The sequence below is a fragment of the Sceloporus occidentalis genome, unplaced genomic scaffold, assembly GCF_023333645.1.
Source record: "Sceloporus occidentalis isolate IW3139 unplaced genomic scaffold, rSceOcc1.0.p SCAF_22, whole genome shotgun sequence".
In the NCBI taxonomy this organism is placed as follows: domain Eukaryota; kingdom Metazoa; phylum Chordata; class Lepidosauria; order Squamata; family Phrynosomatidae; genus Sceloporus; species Sceloporus occidentalis.
The window spans coordinates 3,948,310-3,967,443 of record NW_028317002.1 but is presented as its reverse complement, the minus strand read 5'-3'; the positions used below and the strand labels follow the sequence as shown (position 1 = coordinate 3,967,443).

Here is a 19,134-nt window from a genome sequence, read left to right as displayed (position 1 = left end):
TGGATAATTCTTCAGGCACTGAACATACTGCAGGCCCTTCTAAAACATTATCATGAAGTTCAAGCGAAAATATTTGTGCAGATTTAAAGAAATACCCTCTTCTAAATGTAGAATCCATCTGCTTTGTAATGATTTACATTTAGCTTACACAATATTTCAAAACCATAAACTAGAAACACATAGCATCAAATACTTTACCTTGTGTTAGAATACTGTACCACCCTTGTGGTGGGCTACTGGAAAAGCCTCAGCTATTAAATACATTATGTGTCTACTTCACACCCATCATTCATAGGTCGTTTGTAATAAAAGTTAGTTTAATCTCTGTTATTTCTAAACCTAACCATAATGTTATTTAAGTGATTTAAGACACTTTGCATAATTATATTTATATGGCATAACGAAAACTAATAATAAAAATTATACTGGCGTATTATGCTCAGTGTAAAAAAAAATTTAGGATTTATCACAATGAGGCTTTCCAAAGCATTCAGAACCAAACGATTCATGTGACCCTAAAGTGTCAACATTTCAGTTAGAAAAAGCTATGTGACTCACCATTAAGATGTCAGCAGTTATGGCCCAGTTAGAAAATAAAAGAGTCTCTCCAGCAAATATGCAAATCTGTCACAAATCAAAGAAACATATGTTTTAAACCGATAATAGAGAGTAACATGTATTATAACATTATTTGCAAATATGTTTTCATAAACGCCCTTGTTTGGTTGTTGACATTGAAAGTCGAGTTAAAGGTCCAACCCTAGTAAGGTTTTCCTCCAAGAAGAGATCAATGGGCCTTGCATAATGCATGGCCAGTGATCCTTGTGGGATGCAGGTAGGAGGACACACGCTATTTTTAATGGGGAAGTGGGTAGGCAGCAGGGTGTACTGCAATGGCGCTCCCACAACCTGGAGTTTCCCCTTAGTGACCCAGAGACGCGGTACTTCAACCGGAGTCTCCGGCCAAAATCTGGAGAGTTCCCAGGTAGGATTATGAAGGGTCAACTACTTGCAGGAGAAGCTTGTTTCTATGGTTACAGGGTATGGACCAATATGTAAAAATGTTGAAAATATTTGATATACCCATTATCAATGAACAAAAGTGGGATCCCTTGATTGCTTCTAGAATAGGTTTCCTAAGAGAATGTTTTAGCTATTGTTTGCCTTCCTCCTACATGCTATTATTCATCCTCTTGCTTTGCTGCTATGGCACCACTCCATTTAAAATCCATCTTTCTTTTATTTATCACATGGTTACATATTCGTCTTTAACAGTCTAATCTTAATGTGATTCTAAGCACTCAGAAACAGCTTCTTATTATACAATGTCTAACCTGTTCATACCCCAATAATCATAACTCTTCATTATGGCTCTACGTAAGGTAATGCATCTGGATTTACGAAAACATAAGGTTATTGTAGGACACGCTGACTTCATGTTTATTTTAGTCTTCTCTGTTGTAAAAATAGAAACACCTACATTAAATTTGGCTTAAAATTGTTTAAAGCCTGCATACTAATCATCAGAGTGAAATGGAGTAGAATCTGATAAATGTAATGAATCCCATACAGGTTAAAAAAATCCATGATGTTTTGGGGGGGGGGGATTACAGTTATAAAAGGGACACTCCAGCCATCATATGCATCTTTACATTTTCGTGTTGTCGGTATTTAATTTTTTTTGAAACATTAGCATAACAGGGTAAAATTTGGTTTTCTGCGTGGGCAAGTGTGTACATGGTCCTCAGTAAGACTTATATGTGAAAGCTTTCAACCAAAGCTAATAAGGACTGCCCATTGTACAGGGCTACAGAATATGATGGCGCTATATAAAACTATAAATAATAATAACTACAAAAGGTAGCACTGCTTTTATAAAAGAAAGACAGCTATCGGGGATCACAAACAATCAGCATAGTGGTTTTTTTTTTCAGATATACTGCATTTAGAGCAGCACAATACGAAAGATTCCCCAAATGATAACTTACATATGCAGCTACGCTGCTGCTCTTAGCAGCCACGAAAACCAGGCAGATGAATATAGCTGACCCCAGCATGCCAACAGCACAGACCAGGGGGTCAGCACGCTTAGTCTTCTGGCGACACCATTTAGTAGCTCCTGCCCCGGTGATAACTCCAAGAAAACCAGTGATGCAGGTGATTGCCCCGAATATCAGGCTGTCAAAAAAAGGGTTTTAAAAAAGTGTTAAAAAGCCCATAAATCAGGATTCCACGGTAATATCTATTTCAAAAACAAAAACAAAGGTTAAGAGTTATTAACATTCAGAAATAAACACAGTAAGTCGAGAAAAAGAGCCCCAAATCCTACTTTTAACAATAAGATTTAACTTTTGGCTACTAAGTAAGATACTATGGCTCTGTTCCTGTGGAACTGCTGCTCATGAAGCTGTATTTCAACATTCTCTTCCAGATGCCCCGCCATACAAAAAATATTTGCCTAAACAAGTGCTCACGAAGTGCGCTTGAGAGGAAATGTATTGGTAAAATTCTTGTAATCAGAAATATCTTGTGGTCCAGGTAGGGAAACATTGATATAATTATTGGCTGAAGTGTCTGTATTTTATTCTGCATGTACCTGTCCTTGGTGCTGCATAGTCCAAAGTTGCACGGTTCCACGGTTTTCTGTACCACCTGAGCCCTGTACAGATAGAGTGGAATCCACATGCCCAAAGCCCCCGTCGCAAAAGACACTGTAGAAGTTGCCAGTGAAGAGAAGACATAACTCCGGCTGATGATAGGAGGCAAAAGACTTCAATTAGCATGTAATGCAGTTTTATATTTCATATTAAATCAGATGGGATCTTAGGAAAATGCTAATGCTAGGCATCAGGATATCAACAGTCTTAGAGGTTTAGGGTTTCTCTAATAACCAACATTCTAATCACTTTGAAGTGTACCAAGCGGAGTATCACCAGGATCCATTTAAGAGCCTTGCCCGTGTACATAGGCCGATTTCCCGGCATACATAACATTTCGCAATATAAATCAAATGGACTTATTTAGTAATGATAAGGGTTAAGTACATTAACACACTTCAGAACGCCAATGCATTTAAGATGAACAAGACCAACCATAACCAGCTGAGAAATCATTTGATAATGTTTCTAAACTCAGAAGAAAATGATGTTCTTAATGAAACGATTACATTCGCTAATTAATAGTAATTTCTTAGCTCATCGCTTCTTGCTGTAGTTGAGCTCTAGTGTCTCATACATCCTCTTGTCGGGGCGCCAGTGAGATCATGGGAGTAGAGACGGCGGATTATGCCAGTTAAAACACCAGATCCTTACAGACTGTAGTCTCTAGCATATGACAGCCGCTTTCAGAAATGCCTACAGAAATGATTTGATGCTGTCTGAGATTTGCAGGAGCTGTAAAGCCAGATTTATAACAGATAGTATTTACTTCACTGAGAGGATGGTAGAGACACAGGATGGCCTCCCAGTAGAAGTGGTAGCAATTGATACAGAAAGAAACTCCAAACATGCATAAACACAAGACAAGGACTGGTTCTTACAGTAGGAACAGATGATCACACTAAATCGGCTGAATGGTTCTATGGTGGTTTCAGGTAGGTTGCCAGATGAGGAGCAAATCCACACTTAGTATACATGCCATGTAAGTTTTGCTATAGCCCATGACATGGCCCAACTTTGTCCGGAGTCCTAGGCTGCTTCGTAGTTAATCTTTCTACAGATAGTTTCCGTGAAACAGCAGCTTCCCAGTATTTGCCCAACCTTAAGCTATTTGCATCCTATGAAATATAGCTGTTTCTAGTAAATGTCAAGCTTGGCGATTTAATACTGTGTGCATGTGAACCGCAAATTCACAAATCATTTATAAATGTGTAGAATTAATGCTCAGAAACATCATTTAAAAGTATGCAGACTTAATACTCGGCTGGAATTTAGAAAATGGATTGGACCAGATAGATTGGACTTTTATACCAAGAGGCAACAAAGTACGGTAATTGTACATCGATGTTTAGTACACCACAAAAGGCATATTGCAAAAACAGTGGATTGTTGTATAGTAACATTCTCACATAGAATATTTTAAACTCACTTTTTAATAAGTGCTTTCATGTCATTGACCCAAGATGTCCTATGTTTATTTGGATCTGCGTGGCCTCTTTTGGCTGCTGGCACAAATATTAATAACAGCGTTCCCGTTATCATACCCAGCACCGGAGACACCTGCAAGGAGTGAAATGGTGCGTTAACGGATGTATCAATCCATACCTTACTAAATAAGAATAGACATGTCATACCTTAACAAGAGATGAGTAAGTGTCCCCGTTTATAGCACACACAAAAACGATGAGGTGGCGCACAAACAAGGGTACCACCAGTCCCTCAAATATACGGAATAAAGAAATACACTTTCCCCCGGCTACCTAGCATTCCCTGAAAAGCACCTTACCCCTAAATTAAGTCGGTCCTTTCTTATGTAAGTATTTAAAGGGTCAGACACATAGCACAATGAATCATTCTGCCTGGTGATATAACTGACAAAGTTATTACTTTTCTTTGTAGAGCAGATAGGTGTTATCTCTGGCTCTTGCTGCTCAACCATAACATCCTCCCCAAATTATGGAGCAGTTAAAAAAAAAAAAAAAAAAAAAAAAGAGCTGTGGTCAGCCTTTTCCAAAGAAAAAAAATGATCTAACATGTCTGGGAAATAAGCAGGAAGGTCATATATAGATTGTACCTGGTCACATCTAGATTGACACCCATCTTTCCTAATTTATCACTAGAAACAGGAAACAATGGATATCCCACCACTACAGCACTTCTAAAACTTTGGAGCCTCTGTTATATCAAACCACTATAATATAGAAGTAGGAGGAGATGGGTAATATATTGGGATTTTATGGCTATAACATGTTTATTAAAAATCAATAATGTATTTTTTCATTTATCCACTTTTCTTTGGGAATTGCCGCAAATGCAACTAGGAAAGTTGTGGTAAAATACATTAAAACATTTTTTAAAGTCCTCAAAATACTGCCCCCACCACCAATTTGCTGTATTAAATTCTACCCTTAACTAAAATACTAGTAGTGTCAAGTGGGGGGGGGGAATATATACTACAGCCACAAAAAAAGTAGTTTACTACAAAAACATTTATTTCTTTTGCCAAAACCAGTTTGTAATTCCTGCTTGATTGCATATAAAAAGGTTCACACAAATCTGAGTATTAAAATAATTCCAGTCTATTTCTACAAATATTTTCTGCGTTTTCTTCCCCTAAGCTTGTCCCCTTTAATAGGCATTTGGGGAATTGAATTGCGTTTATTTAAAGATAGCTTCAATGCTTTTCCAATTGTTTTCTTTGAAAGGGGAAAAAACGCAACAAATGAATGTGGAAGTACATCTTTTTGGTGGGCATAATAGTTTCACATCAATAAACCCAAACTTAAAAGTCTGTTCCTTGGGATAAAACTGACCCTCACTTGAAACAGGTCAAAGGTGTAGGAGCAGTTTTGTGATCCTGCTTCCTGCCTGTCAAGTCCTAAAATGTTACTTTTACCCAGACGAACAATGCCCCTGATGTGTAGAGGAATAGGAAGTTCGGAGTCTAAGGCCAAATCCAAAACACAAGTGGAAATTACAGTTAAGGGTTTTGTTCCCGTGAAGCAGGAAGCTGTCACTATACAGTATCGAGACAGCAAATGTTTTTGTCTGGAACCAAGGACTATTCAGTGGCTACACTGATTACGATCAAATAAGTGGAAATTTGCTACTAAAAACAAATCAGGGAAACTTACTATGTGACTGTCATAGTAAACACACAAATATTTATCACAAAAGGATGAACCAATGGAAATATACCCAAACGTTTTAAATTTAGAGTTATCGAAATTAAAAACAGAAATAATTTTTTTTTTTTTTTATTTGCACTGGTCTTTTTAAAATCCAAATTATATTCCCTCTGCTTTCATATTAAGCTGTTCTTGTATAAGGTGATCATAGCAGAACTCTGTATTCTATGGTACATGAGTATCATTTCTTTAAATGTCTTTCTACTTTATAGATGATAGATAGATCAGCCCTGTCTGTGCACATGGTAGGCCGCTGGAAAATATTTTCCTTTAAGCTCTGATTAATTTATCACAATGGCTACTGTTTGTTTTTTGCCTTTTGTTACTTTTTCTTCCACAAAATGTACTATGTAAATTACTTACCCGCAATGCCCAGCGCCAGTCCCCTGCTACTTGCTTAACGCTCGAACCAATGATGTATCCTAAACCACTATAAACAGGGGAAAAGAATTACTAAGATCACTAGATATGATTCACAGACAGCATGTTGTATTCTTTTTTCTAAATACAATTTTAAGTGATTGACCATATTATTTGATAGTTAATATTTATAATGAATTGACCAAATTGAGTAACGTGAACCAACGATGAACACTATGACCAGCAAAAGGGGAAAGCTTCACATATTGTAAAGGAAAAGGTTAACAGCCATAATTCCATTTGCGCTATATTGACGTTTACTCCTGCCAAGTAGAAGATTTAATTCAGGCTAGTTGGCGGTGGAGTGATTTGCACATGTTTATAAGTCACAGTGCCAATTCTCACCAGGAAGTAGTCTGCAAAAAGCCCATTTTTTGTGCGCCATACAGTCTGTAACCTCCAAGCACGGAGGTCAACTATTCTAAAGGAATCCTACCAGGGCACATGAGGGAACAGAGCAATGAGCATCTTAATTGCGTTATCAGGAGAGTCACGCTAATCTGGGTAACCTATAAAGCACAGGTGCACAACCCCATTCCTCAAGGAACTCTTGGTATCCTTGACTGAAAATAAGTAGCTTAATACATTTTAATTGAGACACATATTAACAGGTGTAAGACAGTGCTGAAAACTGTCTATTCAGACCCAGCTGCTACGTACAGAAAATAGTGTATGTAAAATGTATACCTCCTAACATAAAAAAGTGTGTATCAAATTACCATCTTAATTTACTTGATTACACCCCATGCCAGAGATTGAAAGATTCTTAATCATTTAGTATACTGTGTCTAAGGCTTGGCACTCAAAATGTTAACATATATCTAGTATTTAGCCCTATGTGTTTAAGGAAATTACTGTTTAGATTTAGCTATCCCTTTTTAAATGTTTAGCACCCCTAATGTGAGAATTATCACTGCATGTCTACAGTTTGACACATCTGAAATGTTTTAGCAGTATTTCATACAAAATGTTATATGACTGCTCTAGCTTCTTCCTTGGAAGATGGTTACTGGTTCATCCAACCTGCACTTTTCAGGCTATGAACATTTATTATTTCTAATGTTCATTCCAATTAAGGGGAACAATGAGCTGTAGGGACCAGATAACTGGCCACTTTCACTATTAGTGAGGACATCTTATCAGCCCCACAGAAAGTAGTGTAAGCTTATGTTGTAAAAAGTACCTTCCGAGTGGTATGGCGAAGTAGAAGACAGACAGCATGAGTGTGCGGGTGTTCTTCGTAAACAAGTCCCCGATAATGGTGGGAGCGATGGTGGAGTAACTTGCTTCTCCAATGCCCACTAACCCTCGAGAGAGTACCAGGAGCCAAAAGTACTAAGGAGGGAAAGAAAATGATAAACAAAAAGGCAGAACATGTCTCAAAAAGGGTTAAAACACACAATTTTCTGGAATGCTGTGTATTGTAAAAAAATAATAATTTACATATATATATATATATATATATATATATATATCACACATACATACATATATAATCAGCAACATTGGTGCCTAAAAGTATGAAAGATCAATTCCAAAAGTATTATTAATAGAGAGTACATGATAGCAGTACATTCTATATCTCGTTTCTCAAGATTAGCAATATTTCATTTTTTACATAAGATATGTCGCACATTTAAAAAAAGCTGCTAGCTGCAAAAACGCAAAAAAAGTACTTAATCATATAAAATGTATTCATGCATGCAATGTGTTCCGCACATAATCCTTGCACATCGGCTTTCTATTACTTCCATAGGGTGCTGTATTAATACCAAAGGGTTATTTAATTCTTCCTGCAAAAACATGTATTAAAATTACCAAAATATTCTTCAATAATATAACTATAGTTCTGGATCTTATTGAAAGAGAGGCCAACAAGAAAGCCTTTAGGTTTACCAGAAACATGGACATAAAATTGGGCACATGGGGCAAACAAAAACAAACATGGAGAATGGTGGATACCCAAGATCCATTTTTGCTAAGAAGATCTATAAATCCTCCTATTGTTAAGGAGCATCATTTAAAAAAAGTGGAAGAATCTCAGCCCCTACGTTAATCTAGCCTAGGTTGTGCCGCTTCATTTCTAGTTAATAACAATGCATATTTTGATATACTTCCATCCAGACCAGGATTGTGAAGAGGGAATGTGCTATAAATAATACATAGTATATATTATTAACAAGTGCTTTCTAACTAGGTACCGTATGGAATGTTTACTACGCGTTCAAACATAACTACCCGTGGCATTCTACTGTGGGATTTAAAATAATAATAAAAAAATTTAAGCTGATCTGGTGATTTGTTTTTCTGAAGATTGAAAAATAAAACTTTATTTGGAGTTACTCAACTACTCAGAGTCTCCAGTGATGTCTTAAGTTTCTTTGCTGCTGAGTAGCAGGTTTCTAATCACGCCGCAGTCCCCAGCATCTTGAACAGTGTTTATATAAATCAGCCCTTACATAACCTACTAACTTGGAGAGGACCATACAAAATGTTGAAATGGACACGCAGAAGCTCCTAAACATGCCTTACACATTAGATAAACATGGCGGTGGAATTCTGAAGGGGCTTGATTCACTAAATAGGGAGTTGTGAAGGGACATTTCTAATACTCTGTTTACAAGAAATACATAGTATATGATTTTTATAATAGATGGTATACCCCAACTTAGTGGGAATCTTGTTTTCAATGTGATGTAATTATTCTCCAGATATATTCTGTGTTATATAAAAAGCTTTATGATGTAATCAGTTTTGTTTTTTTCCATGTTTCTAAGATTACTACTTAAGTGACGCTCACATGAATGAATACAGTGTTAAAACCTGCTGATTTGTGCTAATGCTATTCAGCTGAAAAGGTTCAACTAAATGTGGATATTAAACTGGGAAGTTTAGAGGAATGTAGTCAGAGAATGTTCACAATGAATGAAAAATAAGATATCATGTGTGTATTCCATGCCATTTCTGGGGTGTGAGGATCTTAAAGAAGGAGTGTAAATTACTGTATTGAAAATATAAAAAAATAGATTCATTAGAACAGCCTCTGGCTTTGTAGACACTGTTAACCACTTAATGACAAAGCCCGTACATGTACGGGCTCAAAATGCATTGTTTTCAATGGGTTTAGGGACCGCCCATTGTCCTTAAGGGGTTAAAAAAGCTTCACCTTTTTTGGAGAACATTAACACATTTAGTATCCTGGGAAACCTTTATTTTCTAAGTACTGTTGTCATCATAAAGTGCTGAACCAAGGTAGATTAGGTGATTACCACGAAAGACACAGAATCAAAGTCAGCAGGACCCTTCAACCCAATGCTGAGATATGACCATACCTGGGAACCTCTGGGCTCTAGGGCTCTTCCCTTGCAGGATGGGGCCAGGGCTGTCCACTGATGTCGGGGGGTTTCAGTTGCTTTTGTAATAAGGTTTCAATACTTTTATAACTAAATGCGCCATTAGAAACATGAATTCAAGTGCTTCCTAAACTCTTAATAGCAATAATTACTAAAAAAGGTTACCATAATTTGTTTCACATAATGTTTAATGAAATATCAAGTTCCAATGTTGTTTGTATGCAATCAAATCTTCAAATTAAAGAATAAAATAACATATCTGCCAAGGTTTATTTGCTTAACATCCTGGAGAGGGCAATACAGGTTTTGTGCCTTACACCTAGAAAGGCTACTCAGAGCACTCCTTCTGTGAGAATGGCTTCATAAAGGGTCAGGGCTACCCACATATAAAGGAAAGGGCTAGTTCAAGTGCTGCTTCCATGTCTAGAGAATGAAGATACTGACAAAGACACCAGGAGAAGCAGGGCTTCACCCAGAGACTCTAGGTCAAACCCAAAGCAGATCCCATGTATGGTCTAGGTGGAACGGCACCTTTAAAGTTACCAATCAGCTTCAGCACAATGTCCTTTGATAAGTCCGGATCTCTGATTTTACGTCCTATGCCTTTAGAGCAGAGCACACATTTTGTGTTTAAATTACTAGAGTTATCAAAAGTACTTTATTTTTTTCTAAATTTATGTGAATCAAAAAAAATAACAATCAATTGTGGGTGAACGCCAAGGCAAGATTGTTCAAATTGTCATGAAATACACACACAAACCATGCCATATTGCTTTACGGCAGGTACAGTTTATAAGAACTCATCACACTGTTCCATGTTTATTTGATAAGGTAATTATTCATTCTAGCATCAAACACAATGATTGAGGGCTTCATTATATTGCTTCTCAAATGTGTGTCTAAAACCTCTAAGCTAAAGATAAAATAACAAACATTAAGTGTGCCATAGTAATTAGTAAGCAAAGTCTTGTCTAGGTGGAACAATACCTTCTAAAGGGAATTTTAGGTAACTTACAAATTAAAGACCTGAATTGGGTGTAGCAGTAATGACGCCTCAGGAACGTAACTCAGTACATTAAAACACCGCCAGAGAGAAACTGTCGGTGACATTGAAATTTTTTAGTAATCGCAACAGGAATGTGACACCTCTCACATTTCTGCTTTGTATAGCTCGAAATTCTCTGAAGCTCTTATGTCATAATTAACTTTAGAGAGAAACTGACAGGTTGAAACTAGACGTCTGAGCTTTTGCTATAATAAAGCTTTTATAATGCACAGTAATTAAGAGATTCGGATGCTGCTAGGCTGAGTTCGGCTAAACTGCACCTATGCAATATGCATGCTTTAGAAGTTGAAAGTACATTTGTTCGGCTAGAAGGTTATTAGTTTCAAAGAATGTGCCCTAACCAGGTAATAATAAATTTTTGCATGTATGCTTCCATGCGTCATTGATCATTCTAAAAAGAGTTTAAGTGTTGTTTTATCAAGGGGTTAGCACCCTGCTGAGCTGTCATACGGTTTTTAAAATACTGTTTGTCGGATTTAATTTTCTTTTCAGGTTGAGTAAAAAAAACCCAAACACCAGCTTTAAAAATATTTCTAAAACAACTGGGAAAGGGATCTTTGGGATCACCATTGGTGAATAGGGGTATAATGTTCATTATGTTTGATAATGGTGTTTAACCTAAATTCTATATGTCACTAGGTGAGCCCAACCTCCTCCTGCACTTTTTTCCACCCGGGACCTCTCTGAATTAGACCCGGAGCCCGTTAGTGAAGCATTAGACACTTCTGTCTTTCCTTGGGGTTGTGGCATTTACAGATGCCCACTCCCCACCCAATTGCCCTATCCCACCCAGTCAAATTTAATGCTAGCTGGGGCTAGCCCCTCCATTGTCTGCAATGAGCCCATTCTTCACATGACTAACCATGCTCCTTGAAAGACTAGCATGACCCACGTCTTGACCAAGCCACCCCTTCAGAAGTGCGAGAGCTCTGAGTAGCCTGCCCTTGAGAGTTCCTGGGTCATCTGCACCCTCAAAAATATGGCACTGTAAGCATGTGTGCAATCCGGCCGCTGGAATTTCAATCCTTTATCTGAACAATCCCATGATTGCATAATATTAGGTTAAATGTAAAAAATCCAACAACATTTGAGATAGACGTATCGATTTTATACATAACGCTAAAAGCTGATTCTGCAAATACAGGGAATCCAGTGATTTGTAACACAAATCACTTTTTTGTGCTTTGGATGCGCAAAAAATATAAAGCAACACTAGTGAAATGATTGATTTGATTTAAAAATGCAGTTATGTTTGCTATCTAGATAAGGTAAGTTAATAGACAAGTAACACAGATATATTCATATAGAAATTAAGTATCTCAACGCTCAATGGGATCTTACCTGTTTTGGGATGAAGGAACTTGAGAAAGTGATAATTGACCAGAAGAATATTCCACAACTCAGAATCACTTTTCTGTTAAATCGATCTCCTAAATAACCAAAGATCGGTGCAGCTATCATAAAGCTACAGATGAAAACTACAAAACAAAAGTAAAGGGAAATTAGTGAGTGGTGTTATTTTTGACCAGCCTAGAACATTCATCATTTGCCATTACGTGAGACCATATACTTATCATTTAAATATCACATGTATGATACAGAGCACGAATAACTAGTGTGAACCAGGAAAGAAAATAATTATTTGTGTAATCTTCTACCTATTGGCATTTTTGAAATAATGAATTTTTGAATAGCACACATTCTCCAATATGTGTAACTATTTTTAATCCAGATCTGTTCCTGATGTCTAATTCTATATGGTCTAGTGAACTATAGCTACCATACCCCGCCACTGCTTCTGGCAGTTGAGAGATTAAAAATTAAAAAAATGACAGAATTTTGGGCTACGTTGAAGGAAACATTTTAAAATCTTGGTTATTGAGCAGTAAAAATATTTTGTTGAAAACCCTTTTCTACAGTTACGTTATATTATATATACCATTCATACTTCAATAACACTTGTTTGTATGTACAAATTACTTTTCAGACAAAATAAAAGGAACTAGTATGGTGTTCAAAGGTGTAAGTACCATGTATTATAAAGTGCAGAACAGTAATGTCTAGACCATAGTGCTCTCCTCTCATGGTAACGTTAATTTACAAAAACACAAAACAGATGGCAAAGCATTAATTGAAAGTAAGCCAAATCCTTGAAGTTTGGGGAGATGTGGCATGAAACCATGTTTAATTACAAGGTTAGCGTTCAAGTGCTTGTTAAAAACCTGTTATCTTAGGTCTCTAATACCTGCCCATTAAATGTGATTACAAAAAATATATATTTCCATCAGTGTTTCAAAACTAGGATTCATGAATATATAAAAAAAAAAAAAAAAGTTTCATTGCTGTTTTTTTCTCTAAGGATGAGGCCCACGCGTCATAGAGTGGCTGGCTTTACGCTGTTATAGGCCTCAGAGATCTAATTTTGGAAATGTTTATTACCAGTTTTCAGGATTACCAGGATTTTTGGAGACCTGAGAGAAATGAAGCTCCAGCTCCAACAAAAGTGTTTAAGAGGATGATCATATGTAAATTTGGCAAACAAAAATTCACCCTACTCGTACACACGTAAGGGGGAGCCCAATACCAATTAGGGGCCAGAATGGACAACGTATGATGTGTTAATGAGTGATTTTCCACACATAACCTAGACCTTTTCTGTCTTCAGAAACGACTTAGTTTTAGGCGGACTCTGTAGCCCATTATTACCACAAACGCACAAATAGGCTCCTCTCATATTCAAGAGTTTTTAGTCATAAGGTAATACCTGTAGGGGTTACATAAGCTTTAAGAACCTCAGAAGATAAAATATAGTATTTGTGTAAAAATGTTTGAAGGTTGTGCGTTTCAATCTATGCCGATAATCAAAATGAAAGTAACAGGAACATACGAAGTAAATAAAGGGTATGTTATACCAGTAACCAACTGTATAATTAGCAAATAGTTTTCTTTCAGACGAGAGTACCGGTAATTTGTATTTTACCAAAAAAAAAAAAAAAAATGTTGCCTTGGTAACAAATTCTAAATATTTGAGGAACAAATGTGAAAAAGGAGAACAGACAGTTAAGTGTACAGGTGCTACACTTACAGTTAATTAAACACTCACGAATCATTGCTCTAGATTTAGTATTAATACTTTGCCTCAATCTCCTCCTTGTGACCTCAAGGCTTTTAAATGAAATATACCAAGCAGTGAATAAGTGTTATTGGCGCACAACGTGAACTGAAAGCCTTATACAAGGCAGTGCTGTCTCTGCATCACTCCTACAGCACCATATAACCATATACTGCTGAATCAAGTCCAAGGTAAACTGTATTTAGAGATATTGCCTGATCCAACTTTTAACTAAAAAAAGTTAATTTTCATAATTTAAGTTAACAATGCTTCAAGTTTATTTGTGCAAAGCTGCAGGTTTTTTTTTAACCCTGAAAGGGACAGTTTAATGTTTCCAACACCTCCACTGTAGAAGAATACATATTAAAGCACTATGGGGGTCCTTTAATATGCATTCTAAAAAAAAACCACCTAATTGCAGTCTTGTAGCAGCTGCCCTCCTCCGTCCTGGTCCTACTATTCTCGCCACTGATTGGCACTTTTAAGCAGCCAATCAGTGACAGGAAAGTGCTCCCATCAAAACCAATGGGAGCACTTTACACACACACACAGACACGGATGTGTATTTAGCTGATTCAAAACATATGCATTATGATAGCTGGAGTGTTGCTTTAAAAAGTTTAACTTTATTCTTTTTATGATAGCCTGAAGTTATCTACTGGTGTATCATGACTTATTTTGGACCAATCGGATACAAAATGAGTAAATTTGTAGTTTTACGTCTCCTTAGACTGTTGGATCATTGGCATCCCTAGACATTTGAGGTTCTGAAATAAAATATCTCCCCTTAAAACCAAACAGTTCATATTGTGGAGATCTTTGCAGAGCCCTGTAGTATATTTTTCAATGAAATAGATATGCAGAAGAGTAGGACCCTCTAGATCAGAGTGACTCCAGTGGTACTGCCTAGGTCAGCGACCTCTATAAAACACCAGACTCCATTTTTATGTAAATAATTGCATATTACAATGGAATCTTAAAAATAACTTTACAATATTTTGTTTGAAAAAACAAAAAAGTACACCTAGAATGCCATTTTTCTTTCCAGTTTCAGTATAAGGTCTGTGCAGTATTGTTTCTAAGAACTTGAACATATGAATGATTGTCTCCTGTCACATATCATATGTGAAAGTACATGTAGCTGCAGTCACTTCTGTACTCTATTAGACCCAAGCGGTCTAGCCGGTGAACCCCTATGACAATTATCTTTTATTTTATTTTTTGTTTTGTTATACGTATCCTGCTGATCACAAAACCCAACCATCTTGTATAACTGCCTTGACAATAATAGAGATAAACAGTGGTTCACCGTTTAGACAGCGATAACACTGACATTTAACCCACAGGCTCTTCTTGAAACAAAGGATGTATTATATTTGTGCAGTACCGGTATCATACAAATTGACACCGCTATAGTACATTGTTAATGAACTACACATCACAAAGCAAGCGATAATGGTGTTTGAACAAATTAATTTAATTTTGAGGACTTCCAAATTTGAAACTTGATATAATGGTTGTTTTTTCCAAACTAAATTCACTTGAAGAAAAACAAAATCTATTATGTAGATTTAAACAGCTTCCAATATATATATTAGTATATATATCTGATTCTTTGCATCAGGAAAAAATGGACAGCCTACTAGTTGGACCAAATGGTTCTTATCTGCCTTCAAAGCCTAAGTTTCTATAAATCGACATGTTAGTAGATAAATAATTTGGGATTTTTTTGTATGGAGTACACACAATTTTTTGGCTAAAAGACAAAAAAATAAACAGTTCTCACATAAAATAAAATAAGGTAACAGACAAAGAGGCGGGTGGTTTAAACTTGGTGAATTTATGCCCTCTAAGCTCTGTCTTTTTAATATGTATTCTCAATACACACCCTGAGGATATCCTGATCCTGATATCTAATGCACATCCTTACAATTTACCCTCATATAAATGTATTATATACTATGTTATATATTATTTATATAAACATACACACACATATAAGTTTATTAATTATAAATAATATGTAATTAAGTTAAAATAAATTAGCACATACCCCCCAAATATGGAAGGGGATTGAGACTAAGGACTATGTGTATAAGTTGGCAAAACTTAAACAATCATGGCCATTTATATAACATGCTGGTGCTAGGGAGCTACAGACATAAACATTTACTCTTGCGCTGTTTGTGTCATTGTCAGTGACCTATGTTCCTATCTTGGTTCAAAGGATTACTTGCCAAAAAGAAGAAACACGTCGCCCCAATATTCTTAAAGGCATGCAGATTTTCCAGCTGTTTAAGGGTGTAACTAGAAATCGATAGGCTGCAGTGTAAGAGATTTAATCTTTCTTGGAACATACATGAGGGGCTTTGAGACGTTTCCTTCTCATCTAAAAGCACAAAAAAACCTATAAACTATAATATATATTTTACACACGGGGATGTTTGCAGAGCCTGCTTTGAAGGGTGACGATGAGAATAATGGACCCCTTATTGAGATGGGCAGTCAGACAATTCCAGTTGTGATATGAACAATGGATAAAGAAGGCACTAGCCCAAATGCTTATCATCAGATCATCCCAGGAAGGCAGGTCCTCCTTTCGCCACATGCCCCATTTTGACCCAGGACTTCTACCCCCCCAGGGCCGTAGGAAACCACCCCCCCAATAGAAACGCCGCAAATGCGGCCCGCAAGACCTCGAGGTGCGGCCCGCGTAAGATCGGCAGCCAGGGCAACCGATCTTACGTGGTCCGCACCTCGAGCCTTGCTACAACAAGAGCCCTGCTACTTATCTGTGGGAGGGTCTTCTGTACTGCACAGAGGAACCGGAACCCAGCAGAGTTCACGTGACATCACATCACATCCTGCTTCCTCTATGCAGTACTAGAGAACGCAGAGGGAGGCCGTGCCCTCTGCTGAAGCCTGTGAGCGGCATCGAGGAGCTGCAGTGCAGGTAAGGGGGTGGGGAGGGTGTTTGAATGAGTATGCATGATTGAGGGAATGAATCTGTGAATGAATGAGTATATGAATGAATGAGTGTGTGTGTGATAGCATGGATTTATGGATTTGTGGATTTGTAAGTGCTGGAACCTAAGCATGATGGGACTGTGATTGCTGTTAGCAATCACACTCCTATCATGCCAAGTCATATTGCTAATTTTTTTTTGTCCAATTGTGGTGTGTTACCTACTTTTATTAAAAATTTGAGTTTTTATTATTATTTTTAAAGGTGGGGGGTCATTTTCGGTTTTGGCTAAGTGAACCATGAATGTTTTGGTCCAGAATTTTCATTTTGGTGCATCCCTAGAATAAATAGAACTATTTCATTTTTAATTATCCTGAGTCCTGAATTTGTAGTCACAAAACTTTCTAGGCCCAGAAATCATTGAGAGGAAAAGTAAAGGTTTTGTGTGATTTACTTTATTTTAATCTGCATATTTTGTTAAAGGCCATATTTTCTCACAGTGAAAAATAAGTGTGCGGCCCCCGCACGTATACAATTCTGATGAAGTGGCCCACTGCAGAAAAAACTTGGACACCCCTGGGGTAGACAGTGAGAAGGGGGGGTAGGTAGAGGGTAGCTAAAGAGAAGGGGGGTGGGGAGAGGGTAGCTAGTGAGAAGGGGGGTAGGGAGAGGGTAGCTAGTGAGAAGGGGGCGATAGGGAGAGGGTAGCTAGTGAGAAGGGAGGGTAGGGAGAGGGTAGCTAGTGAGAAGGGGGGCAGGGAGAGGGTAGATAGTGTGAGAAGGGAGGGTAGGGAGGGGGGTAGATAGTAAGAAAGTGTGAGAGGGGGAGAGGGGGTAGATAGTGTGAGAAAGTGGGGATCTGATGGGGGAAAATGCTGTCCCCCCCAGATTTTTAGGGGCTCCTACGCCCATGCCAACACACATTATTCCATCCAAGTAGACATAAAGAGTAACAAATGACTGAGGTATCTTGAGGTCATTAGCATATTTCCCTATCTATCCGCAAGGCATAGAGAATACATGAATGGACAGAATGACCAGTCAAATGAATCCTGCAGTCTAAGGCAAATTTAATAATGGCCTCTGAAGTGAATTGAACAGTGTGATGGTAGTGATGAAACAAGCAGGAAATGAGCTGCGAGTCCCACACCCTGTGATGTCCGGTAATCTATTAAGTGCACGGCGAAGCGAGTGATATCTGTTCATGAGCAGAAACTCACCACACCCTGGTGACAGGATCCTGTGCCAATAAAACATTTACACAAATATATAAAACGGCATACCTAAAATCACATGCGATATCCCTTTTCATAAAAAAGCTGCATTGGCTTACATCATCAGTTTTTAATGGAAATGTCCCATTCTACTTCTGCGAAATAATTTGTATGCGGTCAACTGGTAGATAAATGCTGCACTCCCTACAATTCAGTAACAATTGGGGAGAAAGGATCAGAGTGGAGCCCAAGTCAGAAATTTTTAAATTTACAATGTGACCTTCATCCCTATATTCCTACTCCATGCACCACTGCGCTTTCCTAGATTTTCCGAAGCCAACGAGTAACAATATACTTTTATATTTAAAAGGTTTTTTAAAAAATAAATAAAATTACAAAATTTTAGGAAATCCTAAAATGACTGGGTGGGGAACTATATCCATCTGCACTGCACATGTCAGATTCCTTTTCATATAATGAGAAGGCAGGCTCAGCATGGCTATTTCACAACTAGCTTCTCTTTAGTCGTCTAGAAGGTAATACATTGTTATCCGAGCGCTGGATGTCTTCAGAATTCAATCACTGTCTGTTTGGTACAGCAGGAATTGTGGCTTCTGCTCGCTGAATAAACATAACTTATAGATGTAAGTCAGGACTGGTTTTTGAGACTTTTATTTTAAATTATCTTTTGCTTTCATAGCCCCCACAATTTACACAGTGCTTCTTTGAATGTATGTATTTAAATGGTATGACAAGACATTAGGTAAAGAGGGGCCTGCTTACAATCTACTACATAAAATAATGTAACTGATACATCATATGCTTCCAGTCTAGTAAATATGTTGGCCTGGCCACCATTTACAGCACTGGCTTTCAACATCTCCTTGTGGATGTGAAATGTTCATCAGTGCCAGTAGACATGCACAGGTGGAATATAACTGACACACACACATTTCAAGTTCCTGAATCGCCTATTGTATGTATTATGATAATAATGGTAATTGATTTCCCATTATATTGCTTGCTAAATAGATGATCACTCCCAACATGATGACACATGGGATGGTCTTCTATAATGACCTTCACTTCCATTCACTGGCGTTCCTGTGTAAGGAACAATACTAGTCATTTGTGGCTTAGAAGAATCAAACCCACCTGT

At 37.5% G+C, this 19,134-nt stretch overlaps 1 protein-coding gene across 1 annotated transcript in view; it reads right to left on the bottom strand.

Moving 5' to 3' along the window:
• LOC149300903 (sphingosine-1-phosphate transporter SPNS2-like) overlaps positions 1-19,134 on the bottom strand; it is an 86,667-nt gene that overhangs the window by 15,912 nt on the left and 51,621 nt on the right. Inside the window, exons 3-9 of the mRNA XM_089484472.1 lie at positions 12,026-12,162; positions 7,449-7,600; positions 6,209-6,275; positions 4,087-4,217; positions 2,597-2,749; positions 1,989-2,178; positions 559-624 (exon numbers count right to left, since the gene is read on the bottom strand). Of these exons, the coding sequence (XP_089340598.1) occupies positions 559-624; positions 1,989-2,178; positions 2,597-2,749; positions 4,087-4,217; positions 6,209-6,275; positions 7,449-7,600; positions 12,026-12,162 (896 nt within the window). The remainder of the gene's footprint in view (positions 1-558; positions 625-1,988; positions 2,179-2,596; positions 2,750-4,086; positions 4,218-6,208; positions 6,276-7,448; positions 7,601-12,025; positions 12,163-19,134) is intronic.